Source organism: Microtus pennsylvanicus, chromosome 2, assembly GCF_037038515.1.
Source record: "Microtus pennsylvanicus isolate mMicPen1 chromosome 2, mMicPen1.hap1, whole genome shotgun sequence".
Lineage (NCBI taxonomy): Eukaryota > Metazoa > Chordata > Mammalia > Rodentia > Cricetidae > Microtus > Microtus pennsylvanicus.
This window is the reverse complement of record NC_134580.1, coordinates 90819576-90833592: the sequence shown is the minus strand read 5'-3', so window position 1 is coordinate 90833592 and position 14017 is coordinate 90819576. Positions and strand designations below refer to the sequence as shown.

At 39.3% G+C, this 14017-nt stretch overlaps 1 protein-coding gene across 3 annotated transcripts in view; it reads right to left on the bottom strand.

Moving 5' to 3' along the window:
• Slc12a6 (solute carrier family 12 member 6) overlaps positions 1-14017 on the bottom strand; it is a 90775-nt gene that overhangs the window by 38807 nt on the left and 37951 nt on the right. For 2 of the 3 annotated variants that reach the window (XM_075961708.1, XM_075961711.1), the window contains one exon: positions 3364-3408. The exons of the other annotated variant lie outside the window; for it this stretch is intronic. In XM_075961708.1, the coding sequence (XP_075817823.1) occupies positions 3364-3408 (45 nt within the window). The remainder of the gene's footprint in view (positions 1-3363; positions 3409-14017) is intronic. 3 annotated transcript variants of the gene reach the window in all.

Below are 14017 nucleotides of genomic sequence, written 5' to 3'. Positions count from 1 at the left end.
AGACAGGAATTTTGGGGGATGCAGATGGACCTGGAGGAGGCCAGGAGAGCAACAGGGTGAATATAAAAAAATATTTTGCATTAATACATGATATTCTCAAAAAAGTGATAAAAATATTATATTTAAATTAAAATAAAAATACTTCATAATTCAGATTACAGATACTTTGGGCTGGACAATGCTTTTTTCATATTGCCACTGTAAATGTTTGGTATCAAGGCTAAGAATGACTCAGACTGACTTAACAGTCTTTATTTGGTTTTCTATCCTATGAGATTATACAAGACTGGAATTTTTTTAATCCTTGCATGTTTAATAAAATTTGTAAACCTGCCGTGACTCACTGATGTTTGCCTTCTTATTTTAAAAAACTTTTGAACGTGAAAGTTATACACATGCACACATAGGGAAAAGTTCATAAATGGTAAAGTCCAGACTTTGATTCATTATCACAGGAGCAGTTTCACCTCCCATACATTACCTCAGCCTGACCCTGAGTTTTGCAAGAGAGCTGATGAGTCAGTGGGAACAGTAAATACATTAAAATCACTGAAGCCTGTTGGCAGCAGCAGTCAGCAGGTCTGGAAGATGCTGTTTTTAAATCCAATTTGGCAGGAACGGTCTGAAAGATGTTATTATAAACTGAATTCAGCAAGCAAGACAATTGAGCCAGTGTTCCCCACAGGTGCCTCTTAGAAACACCGGGGGTGTGTTGGAGGCATTGGGAGTTTGTTTTTTGAGGTGCTGGGATTTGTTTATTGAGGTGCTGGGGTTGAGCCCAGGGTATGGTGCTTGCCAACTTAATACTGTATCACTAAATTACTTCCCCAGTCCTAAAAGGTGGGGCAACTGTAAATTTTTTTTTTTAACAAAATACAGTCTTTTTCTGCTTCAATGCAGTTTGACTTGTGAATGGTACAAATTCTTACCCATCCATTTTACTTGTGAAGGCCTCTGCACCTCTAAGGCATATATGTTCCTGTTCAGAGTTCTGAGCTTATCTTGGCAATTTCACAATTTAGGGGAGGAAAATAAATTGAGACAAGGTCTCATGTAGCCCAGGCTAGCCTTGTAAACTTCATCTCCTTGCCTCTGTTTACCACATGTTGGGATTACATGAATATGTTAGAGAGAGGGAACACGAGTGCAGTTTCTTCAGTACTCTGGAACTTTTCCGTAAGCAAACAAGTCATATCAAGTTCTTTCCCTACTGTGGACTTCCTGATAACACATTTTCCACAGCTGCTATTGTATATTCTAACAGCTAAAAGCTCAGCAGTGCGCAAACCCAGACACGTACACCACTGTACAACATAGCTCTTAGTATACAATAACTTCTGATTCTCCCCCATAATTAAAGAATACAAACCAGAAATGGCATTCTACCTATTAGTAAATATGAAAAATACAGACTCATAAAATCAGTTTGGGCTGGAGAGCTGGCTCACCAAGAAAAGAAAGAATTTGCTGCCAAGCCTGACAACCTGAATTCAATGTCCACGACACACAGAGGCAGGAGAGAACGGACGCCTCAAAGTTGTCTTCTGGCCTCCACACACGAGCGATGGCATGCACATCACTTCTCTTATAAAATAAGTAAGTAAATAAATACAATTTTAAAAATAACGTCAGGTTTTGTGACTGAGAGCCAAGCCTTCCTCCATATCTAGACCAGTGGGACCATTTATGATGATTTACCTTGTTGAGAATGTACAAACAGTGTGAGAAAACCCTGCCTACAAATGTGCTGACTGCAAAGATGCAAGTACAAGATGCTTATTGCAAAGTAATTTCTTTTTTAAAAAGTTGTATGTGTATGGGTGTTTTGCTTACATGTGTGTCCATGTGCCCCATGCTTACATACAGTGCTTACACCGGCCTGAAGAGGGCGCGGGATTCCCTGGAACAGCAGTTAGAGATGGCTATGTGCTACAATGCAGGTGCCTGGAATTGAACACACGTCCTCTGGAAGAGCAGTCAGTGCTGTTAACTGCTGAGCCATCTCTCTATGCCGTTCTACATAATTTCTTTAACAGTGTTTTAGAAATAACCTCAATGCCCATGAAGAGTAACTGGCAGAGTAAAATTGCGGTGAACCATACAATCCCACTGCATTCTAAATGGGAATGAGGAAGAGCTTCACTCACTGATGTGCGACACCCCAGACAAAATGTTAGCTGACAAAAGGCCATCTGAATAATACAATGTCACTGACATAAAAAGGAAGAAAATAATCAGATGTAGCATGAACATTTATAAAAGTCAAAGAGAAGTAGTTGGGGAGGCAGAGTTAAGGTTGTGGGAGACGAGACCTTGGAAGGACTACCTTTCTTTATGCTGATCTTCTGTGCTGCTTGGATTCCCCATTGCAGTGTTTGTAGGAAGGAGTCCAAGCTGCAAGTGTAGGTTTAGAAAATCTGCAAGTTTTCTGAGAGCTTATCAGGTTTTCTTACAATAAACAATACCTAGAGAAAACTGATGTACTTCTATAACTTGTTTCATAGGTAAGAAACTGGAATACCCATTTTATAGGCTATCAAAGTCCATATTGTCTATGAAGGCTTTTGGTAATTACATTTTTATTGATTTTATTCATCTGTTGGCATGTGTGGTGATGGTGTGTGGGTGCACACATGCCATAGATGCTGTGAAGGAGTAAGGGCTTTCCTTCTTCCAGGGGGGCCCCAGGACTCAGCCTCAGGCTGTCAGGCAAGGGCTTTACCTGGTGAACACCTCACAAATGAATGGCTTCCAGCAATGAAAATGTGGTTCAACACAAACAATAATAGAGAAGTCTATCTGTAAGGTTCAAGATATTATATAATCTTATTTGTTATTGTGCATGTTCATAAATGTGTGTTCATGTGCTACACTGTAAGAGTGGAGGTCAGAGACACTTGGTGGAGTTAGTGCTCTCCTTCTCCTTCCCCTGTACATGGATCCTGGGGACCAAACTCAGGTCACCAGGCTTGCATAGCAAGCACCTTTACTTGATGATCCATTTTAATCTAACTTTGTAATAACTGTTTGTGGGCATGATGTATGTGCGGGTAAACCTGCCACAGCATTGTGTGAAGATGCTGTCTTTTTTCAATACAATCCTAGAAAAAGAAGTTTGAAGATTCTTTTAACTACAGACTATGTAAAATCACTTTTTAAGATGTAATGAGGCTGAGTTTTAGTAACTAATTACAAAGACAGCTTCCTATAGCTTATCAAGTTAGAAATAAACAGAGAAAGACTTGAGAAGTGAAATGTAAAGCAAAAGAATCCAAAGCAGCAACAGATCAGGGAGTAAGTAAGTCCGTTAGTAAAACAGGCTCGGGAGACTTAAGAGAGTCACTTCCCAGAGCAATACTATACCTAACAGCTGGCTGTGCTCCCCTGTGATGGAGTTCTGACTCGGGTCTGAAAAACAAACAATTGAAAAGGATAGAAAAAAATGAATGACCAAAATAAACAACTATTTAAAACTCAAACAACAAAAGTCAAACAAGGTATTAAGCAAAAACTTAAAAAAAAAAAAAACCCAAAACGATAAAGGGTTAAAAAAAAGAAAAAACTCAACCAGAATGAACTACTGTGAAATAATTATTACATTCTTCAATACATTAAACACTGAATTACTACATGAAACAATCTCACATGTATCCCCCAAAATACCTGAAAATGAGGATTCAGATACATATATTATTCACAAGAGTCAAAGGCAAAAACAGTCCAAGTTGTCCTTCAGCAGATGAATGAGTACCTGAAATGTGGTACCCATATGGGATGGAGTATTATGTGGCTATGAAAAGAATGGGATTCTGATCCATGCTCTGTTAAAACACAGATGAAACTTTAAAACACTATGTTAATGAGGGGAAAGGCAGACACAAAAGATATGTGTTATATGATTACATTTATATGACATATTGGTCACAAGCAAATTTATAGAGACAAAAAAATAAGTGGCCAATGGGAATGGCTGAATGAAGAATGAATATTTATTGCTAAATGATCAGAGGTGCTGTTTTGTGGTGATGTGAAATTTGGAAAATTAGGAGTAAGGGCAGGGAAGCACTGTAGATAACAATTGCCAGAAAATACACACTCAAAACTGACTAAAAAGGTAAACCTTGTGTTGCAAATGTATTAAACAATAAAAAGTAACTAAAAATCATCACACACATCTGATCAGGCAATGGCAGTTCATAAAACAGAGGTGTAACCTGTCAGGACCTGTGACACAGTCACATTCTCTGCCACAACTCAAAGGCAAGGCATAACCACAGCGTTCATTACTGACAGAATACTCCACTGTGAACTGAAGATGAAGTGACTAAGCTAGCTTTGATAAAAGCCTGTTTCATTGATAATCTGAAAGTGGTGACAACGAGCCAGATTCCTAATGCAAGAGAGATTGACAGTCACTACTTAACCATCAACCACTTGCTTAGTTTAAGGGCTTGAAAAGCATTAAGAGCTAAATATGGAAACAGCCCTAAGCTCCACTTTCCTCATAGGCTAAGTCTCCTGAGATGCTGAGAATTACATCTGGTTTCTTGCAAGGATCTGAAGAATAAAAATAAATTTAGACCATGGTTCTGTGAACAATTAGAAAAAAATTACATCTTTAATTTTACTAATTTCTAAGTGAAGATTTTATTTTCTCCAATTATTGTGTCAGCAATAAGCTCTATAGAAGTAGCAGTGGGTTTTTTTTACCATAAGAATCACATTTTAAAAATATCACATTATTAATATTTTTACACAAAATTCAAATAATATTCTCCAAGTTTCATAAGCATGCCATATATAATTAAATATAACACTTTAAAGTAAAGATCCCAGGGGTAGGGCCATAGCTAGTGGTAGAGAGTGGGTTGGCTCTCCAGTACTACCGTAAGCAATAATAACAAACATCTCCATGGAGTTCTGGGCTCTCCTCTACACTACAATATCCCCATATACTGTCATCAAGGAAGACAAAGTAGGCACCTTATTTCCACAATTAAAGTTTTAAATGCTAAATGGTCATTTTTATTTTAGCTACATTTTCAGAGAATTTTCTTCCTTAATTTGATTTTGGAAAAGAGAAATTTCAGGTTTGCCAGTTCAATGACAAATGGGCCAATTCATCAGCAAAACAATCTCTAGTGTTTCAAAAATGGATCTTCTCATCTAAATAAAACATGCACAAGACCTGTACAAATTTCACCAGACAGAATTCCAGCAATGAGAAGGGGAGGTGGGACCTGCAACTGACACATGCTGGGAGAGGAAAAATCAATGTTCTCCAATGGAGTGACACTGGGTAGGTAGAGCAACCAAACCCTTGGGCAGGCCTCATGCTCAGCAGTAGCCCACAAACACCAATCAGACTCCATGCTTTGTTTTGTGTGTCTGTGCATACACATGTGGTCTTTGGTTTTTCATGTTTTGTCTTTTAGGTTTTTTTTTCTTTTTCTTTTTTGAGAGAGAGAGAGAGAGAAGAAGGGATGGAGAGGAGGGAGAAAAAACAAATAGGTACAGAGGATCTGGGAGGACTTGGGAGACAGAATAATATGATCAAATATATTACATAAAAATATATAAAAAGAAATCTTTAAAGATGAGAATTTAATCTGTCATGCACCGTTAACAGCAGAGAGAAAAATGTCCATGAGCAGTGCTCATTTCTACAGTTTTTTTCCTTCTGAGGAGCCTTGCTATTTTATTATTACCATGCAATAACTATTTTCTAATATTCTGTCAAGAATTTCTTTACTACCAGTTATAAGCTGGTTCCAGACCACAGCAATAAAGTACGTCATATAATTTTTACTTCTACGAAACCTGTGTTTATAACACACTGTAGTTTCTATGAAATGTGCAGTTGCATTATATTCTTCCTTAAACAATATACACACTTGAATTACAGAATACTCTATTGCTAAAGAACGCTAATGATCATCTGAGCCTTTCAGAAGCTACAATCTCTTCCTGGTGGAAGATCTTGCCTAGTGTTGATGGCTGCCATTTATCAGGGTGCCACAGGCAGGGTGGAGGGTGATGGCAGCTGTCAACAGCAAGACACAAGGAATCTGTGATGATTGATCCTTCACAAAAAGTCTCAGGAGCATGTGACGCTTTTTGACAGCACGGCTGTTGTTTTATTTGGGGAAACAAAGTCTCACTTGGTAGCCAACAGAGGTCTGAAACTCAGAATACTTCCTCATTCTCAGACTCCAAAGTGCTGCTAATATGAGCATGCTACCACAGTTGGTGATTATTTGATAGCACTAAATTTGTAGAACTTTCCAAATTGGAGTCAATCCTCTCAAACGCCATGAATGCCTTATTTTTTAATCTTTTCAGTAGTGTTTATTAATTATAAAAAATATGTTTTCTCACGTGTGTGGTATTTATTTGATCACATTCTCCCATGATCAAACTCATATATGTGTGCGATATTTGTTTGATCACATTCTCCTATGATCAATGTTCTTCCTTCACCCCTGCCCCCCCCCATTGGCTCTTTAATTACTGGCCCCAGTAATCCACTTTCTACTTCATGTCTTAAAAAAAATCTAGATCCCATGTGGTGATATTTTGTTTGTATTATAACAAATAAAGCTTGCCTAAAGATCAGAGGGTGGAGCCAACCACTAGTTAACCATAGAGGCCAGGCAGTGGTGGCACACATCTTTAATCCCAGCAGGAAGATCAGGAATTCAAGGCCACACGGGGCTATATGAAATTTAACCAGTTTGAATGGAAAACAAAGCTCACACCTTTAATCCCAGCACTACAAAGGTGGAGATTAGAAGTGTTGTGGGAGCTTCTTCCATTTCTTCAGCCAATAGCCTTTAAAATACCAGCCCACTTGGACATGGTCTCCTATATTATAAACACAGCTGTAAAGCCTGCACTCGCTCTCTTGCTTCCAGCTCTCATTGACAACTGCAGACTGACTGTTTTTTCTTCCCTAAATTCTCATTGCCCCGCCTCTACTTCCTGCCTAGTGGCCCCATCTATACTTCCTGCCTGGCTACTGGCCAATCAGCATTTATTTAAAATATAAATGACAGGGTAAGGACCATTGTTGTAGACAACTGCATCCACATAAAGCCTAAGAGAGCTTGAAAGAAATACTAGACATAAAATAACAGAGTTAAGCACAGTTTCTTGATTGCAGCACTTTCTTGGGTAGGCTCTGTTTGCTAGAGGCGAGTGCCCTCATTTAAGAGAGGCTTCTGAACTCAGCTTTAGCTGCAAAACCTTGCAGCTCTTTTAAGAGGTCATGCCATGAAACACTTAAATGGTGTTGATGAAAAGCTGACCACATGCTTTTTGGTGGTGGCAGGGACCTTGAAATGCCATAGAGTCATGGCAATAAACATGGCTCCAGCCAGTACCTCTGCCATGAGGCTAGACTCTCAGAAAAAAGCTAAGGAATGGGCTGGATCCAGCCGTCAAAGCCATGGCTTTAATCCTAGCCATATGGTTTAACAAATTAAAGACTCATGTGGTCAGAAAGAGAGTTATAGTAAAAATAGTTTCAGACAAAAAAAAGCCTCTAAACAGTTTACAGTATGTTTAAAAATATATGTAGAAAAGAAAAAGGACAAAGTCCTTAAAATAAGAAAGGGAGGAAGGAAGGAGTAGGGTGTGGTGGTACACACCTTTAATCCCAACACTTGAGAGAAGAGGCAGGTGTATCTCTACAAGCTCAAGGACAACAGTCTACAGAGTGAATTCCAGGGCAGCCAAATATACGTAGAGAGACCCTGTCTCAAAAAGCCAAAAATTAAAAATAAAAATAAGCCACATAAAGATGAAAAATACACAGAGAGTCTGAATACTGTATATTATTGTGTTGTTGTTAAATTGTTTGATGGCTGAGGAAGGAGCAAAAGCTGCTAAAAGACATTTGATTATAAATGTTACTGGATTAATCATATATATATATATATATATATATATATATATATATATATATATATATATGCTTTGACTTAAAAATTTAAGTCAAAAATAAGTTACTTCAGAGAAGAGGTTTTGTTTTTGTTTCCATAGAAACTGAGAGGCTGTGGATTCATTCTGGGCTAAGAAAAATCAGGTTTGATCAAGGAAGACCCCCTGAAGAATCTCCGATAGGAGCAAATGGCCCAGATGTCTGAGTTCTACATCCAGAACAGATTCAAGACTGCTACCTGAGATGATCAAGCCTCACAGAATACTCCAGTCAGGACTTGATCATAATTTTAAATTTTCTTTAGGTCCCCATAAGATTATCAGCACAACCAATCAGCAGGAAGTGGCCTAGAAAACTATGCCCACATTCCAAAAAAAAAAATGGATTATGAATGTTTGCCTTGGTTTAGAATGTTAGTTACAAATTCTTATAGATAATGGTCAGGAGAAAAGCTAAACAAAGTAGATTTGATTCAGAGTTCTTGTTTTTTGGTTTTTTTTTTAAAGGGGGGAGTGCTGTGGGACAATGATCTATCTGTACCCTGTCACTTGTATTTTAAATAAATGCTGATTGGTCAACAGCCAGGCAGGAAGTATAGGTGGAAGGAAGTAGAGGCAGGGCAACAAGAATTCGGGGAAGAAGAAACAGTCAGTCTGCAGTTGTCAATGAGAGCTGGAAGCAAGAGAGTGAGTGCAGGCTTTACAGCTGCATTTATAATATAAGAGACCACGTCCAAGTGGGCTGGTATCTTAAAGGCTATTGTCTGAAGGAAGGGAAGGAGCTCCCAAAGCAAGAAAGTGATATGGCTGGGCAGGGAGAATATAAGAGGGGAGGAGACAGGCGCTCAGCCCTTTTCGCTGAGGATTTTACAGAGGTAAGAACTCTAGTGGATGACTGATCTTTCAACTTTCACTCCCTAATATCTGACTCCAGGTTTTTGTTATTAAGACCAATCTGAATTCATGCTACAGTCCCACATACGGGAGAGAAACTGTACTATTTGTCTAAATCTGGCTTATTCTGCTTAACAAGATGATCTCCAGTTATACCCATTTTCTGCAAATGGTATAATCTAGTTCTTCACTGTGTCCACTGTGTGTCATATAAACCACATTTTCCTTATCCTCATTTGCTGACAGGTATGTAGGCTGACTCTAGAGCTTGGCCACTGTGATCAATGCTACAATAACACAGATGTCTTACCACTGCTCTACTACATTTGTGGTATATTTATCTGTCATCATTTGAACAGTGTTCAAATTATGAGTGGGTATTATTTCAAGAAACCACTCTTGCTTACCCGTAAGAAAGCAATCCATTATTCATTAAAGTTTTATCAAACAGACATGCTCTCTGACTCTACTTCTAATCCTTACTTTCTTGCTGTTTCCATAACTGGCTACTTCCTCACTTAGGTTTCAAACCTCAAACATGAGGGCAGGAACCAACTACTTTCAACTCTCCTGTTAGTGATGATAGATTAATCCCCCATGGGCCATAAATATTCTAAAAGGGCTTTCTATTTACCTGGCTCAGAAATCTCAGAAAAATCACTCTGCAAAATCATTACTATGGTAAGAAATATATTTCTTAAGAAGACTTGAAAGTCAAGAGTTATTCTTTGATCTATAAGCTGCAAAATGGATATTGTGTTAAGAAGGCATGAAAACTATTTTAATCTTGACCATCTCCATCAGAGTTCTTAGGTGATCAGTAACATAATTGTTAGCTTGAAAGGAAACTGTTTTTGTCCCCTTAGGATTAGGTCTCAGCAGTGGGCTGAAAATATTCAGTAAACTAAGCTGAAACAAATACACTGCCATACCATTCTGGTTTTAGTTTCGTTTTCAGAGTACAAGCAGGATACACCTAGCATAATTTGTAAGGGCCAGAAGATGTTTGGAATGGCAAATGACCACTGGTTTTAACTTAGTCATTCGGTATATTAGCCCCTAGAAGGGCCAGCCATCCTCTGATGTCCTACAGGAGCCCCAGTTGGCATCTTCTTCCTGTGCAGGGCTGTGCTGTCTGTGCTGTGTAGCCACTTTCAGCGGTCATCTCTGCTAGAGCTTCTGTGCAATTTGTGTAAGCATCTACATCAGAACCTGATGCTTTGATTTGTACTTTATGCCTTGGGGACAGCTTCTTTCTGTAAAACACACCAATGACCTCTGCTCACTCTTCTTCTGTACCTTCCTTTCCTCTTTTAGCTAAGGTAGGGCCTTTTGAAAAAAAAAAAACAAAAAACAACAATCTACCCTGACAAGTAAAGCCTTGCCCTATCAACAACAAGGTTATTTTTGTTTTCTTATCATTTATGTCACTAGAGTTCATTTCCTGTAGGAAATTCTCTTTCAAATTTGCCACTTGCCTAAATGGTGCAAAAGGCCTACCTTCCAAAAGATAAAAAGTTCCTGTCCTCATGCACATATGTGGAGATAAATAAAAGAAAATTAATAATTTAGATACTTTTAGTTCAATCCTCATCACTGAAAAAGAAAGTTTGTAATTTTAGCGTGTAAGTGTGATGTAAAGAAGGGTAACTAGAGAGGCTATGCTGAGTTAACTGGGCAAGCCTTTCTGAGGATGTAACCATTAAGGTAAGACCTGGCACAGGGGGCAAAAGGGAATTGTAGAACAGGAAGGGGAGAAAGTAGAGGACAGGAGAGAGGAGGTTAGAAGAAGGAGTAGGGAAGGGATACATAACACTAAAGACCTTTCAAAAAAGTCATACGGAAACCTACTACAGTAGAAACCTTCTAAAATATATCTAGACACATATATAAAATAAGTTAAAAATGGAGACACCCTGTAACTGGACAACGATGCCACTAACAAATAAAAGCCCAGTCTCAGGAATGAGTTTCTTCCTTTGGAGTTTCTGACTAGTGGAGTGCCATAAAGCCCCCAACAGTACAGGCTATTTACTCTGATTTTGGTTACCCTCCAGAACTTGATGAGTCAGACAGTATTGCTGAATATATTGCATATTTGAGTCATAGAACATGGGGAAATCAAAATCAAGCTGGTAGAAACTTCATCCCTCTGGCTAGTTCTCATAGTGCAAGGAGGTACCATACATGCTACCAGGAAAAAAAGGTAATCATCAATCATAACCCAGTGTGAATCCTGGCTGTTAAAATAAGGATAGGTCTGACAGGAAATAGTGGTGTGAGCATCATAGGGGTAACCAACCCCATTCTGACTAGTTCTAAGGCAGCTCCCCAAAATGAAGCCTACACCTGACACCATTATTGAACCAAGAACCCATGTCTAGACAGGTCATAGACCACAGAAGCTACTATTATTATTCTGTTAAATGGACACAGTATTAAACCAGCTCCTAATGACTTAAGATTATACCCATAGAAACTTCTATCTGTAGTAGATGGTGACTAGCAAAGGGTGACTAACTAGGCAAGGTGTATACAATAAGATACACAATTAAAATAATAAAAATAAAATCTTTAAAAATGATTGTTTGAAATAGAGGAATGGCTACAGAAAGGCCTTATAGCAACAGGGCAGTGATGGCGCACGCCTTTAATCCCAGCACTCAAGAAGCAGAGGTAGGCCAATTTCTGTCAATTCGAGGCCAGCTTGGTCTACAAGAACTAGTTCCAGGACAGGCTCCAAAGCCACAGAGAAACCCTGTCATGAAAAACAAAAACAAAAACAAAAAATGGGAATGCGCTTGCTACCTATGGGAACTTGTAATGTGCTAAGTGTAGTGAGCAGCATAGTGTTAAAAAAAAAAAAGTCAGAAAATTCGGAGGCAGTCATACCCAAGTTCAAGAAGACCATGACAATATTACTTTTATTCTAAACATGATCTGGAGAAACTGGAAGGTTTTAAGAGGCCACATAACATGCATGGTTGGCAGTTGGATTGTAAAGGGAATAAGGACAGAAATAGAGGGTTGGAGAGATGTCTCAGATGTTAAGGGTGCTTGCTGCTCTTACAAAGGACCTGGGTTCAGATCTTAGCATCCATAATGGTAGGCTCACAACTGCCTATCACTCTGGTTCCAGAGGATCTGATATCATCTTGTGGCAAAAAGAAAAGTAAATCAGGTTATCAACAGCATAGGCAGGGAGTGACAGTGTGGTAGAAGAGACGAGTGTAGGCAGTGAAGAAAGAGCATGGCCCACATGAGGCCTTCTAGGACAGTCAGGACTTCCGGGTTACTTTGAGTACGACAAGAAGCCACAGGATGCTAGAGTTGTTATCGAGAACAGACTGAATCATAAGTATGGAGGCATAGGAAGTATTGGTTAGAAGGCTATGATGAACCAAGAAAAGAAAATGGCACCCTGAATCAGGTCAGAAAGTAGTGAGGATGATGAGTACCACATCATCATCAGAGCTGGATGTGAGGACCACAGAAGACCGGAAAAGGGCAAGTGCCCTAGCTCAAGAGGCCAGTCTTCAGTCATTTCCCAGGGCAGCGAGGTAGGGGAGTCTATGCAATGAACAGTTAGAGGCATGGATCTCTTGTTAAATGTGAGCTAAAAAAAAATACAGCAACTACTAAAAACATTAAGAATTCAAATTCATTTCATGAGAAGCAATTCAAATGTCCATTGCTGAATGTATAAACTAAATGTATTATATATGTACAATTAAATATTTGGTCTTGAAACAGAAGGTAATTTGGATACAAACTTGTTGAATATTCCACTACACTATGAGCCCCAAGTTTTCATTTGTGTTAATTAAATAAAATTAACCTTCAGTCAGGAGGTCGAGTTAACAACTAGTTGACAGAGAGTAATTATAGAACCTCAGAGGACATCCGGGAGAGACAAAGTCACAGGAAATAGTAGGGTGGGATTTGGAATGGTGCAGCCTTTTCTGGTTTGGGGAAGCGGAAGCACAGGTCTTCCCTAGGGGCCAGCAAGGAGAAAGTTAGGCAGTGGCTCCTCAGCCTCTCTGAGCTCATAGGTTCTCACCCCAGCCTTTGAATCTTGAAGAATCTTGAGTCTTATTCATAATTAGAATTATGGAGATTTAAAGCTACCTTTAGTGGCAGCGACAGGGCTGGTGCCTGCGGAATTAGAATTCTCTCCAGGTTGTGGCCTAAGTGGACAGGCTGCTGCTAAAGAAACAGGTCTGTAACCTCGGAGTCACAATTGGCTGACTGAGACAGCAGTAGATTAAGGTGCAGCCACTGTGCCGATGTTCACACAAACTAGAGAACGGATGAATCTTACAACATGCTAAATGGAATACGTCCGTCACGTGAACACAACAGGCAAGCGTTGTATGAGTCCATTTGTCTCAAGCTCTGAAGCACTCACTCAGAAACAGGAATGATGGTTACTGGGGTGGAGGGAAGGAGAGTGGAAAGTGTACAATGACTTATGCAATGCAAGCATTTCTAAGCTCTTTTGTAGAAAAATGCAGATACACTTAATACAATTGAACTGTACATTTAAAAACTGAGCTGGGAGTGGCAGACCACATGCCTATAATTCTAGAATCTGAGGAAGGAGAATCTCAAGACTGAAGAAGCTTGGGCTACACATGATGAGAGTCTATCCGAAAGACAAAAATAAATAAATGTAAAAGTGGAGTAAGATTCTATGTTACACTTTGTCACAATTCAAAAAGTAATAGCTAATGGTGATGATTTTTGCTTGGGGTGTTCTTTGGTGATAGTGGGGATTGGTGCGACAGGACAGAGACACACTCACTATGAAGCCCAGGCTTGCCTTACAGCCTCCTGCATCAGCCTCCTGAGTGGTAGGATCACCTTAGAGTTTGATAAACAGACCGTGGTCTTCATTCACAGCATTCACAAGTCTAAAATAAGGGCTCAGTTTTGTTACTTGTAATATTTTTTGTGTTCATTAGTCTTTCAGCAGCCCTGTTCCCCAGTCACCAGACGGTATGAGCTCATGACACGCTTCAGAGATGACGGTTCATGCAGCTTAAATAGAAAGCCACCCAAAGCAGCCACAGATGTTACTAATGCTATTCCAGTGTTTCTGGGAAAAAGCTGAAGGACCAAACTTGAAAACTGCCCAATGGAAGACTTTGGTTAACTTGGAGAATCCTGGCATATGGTTTTA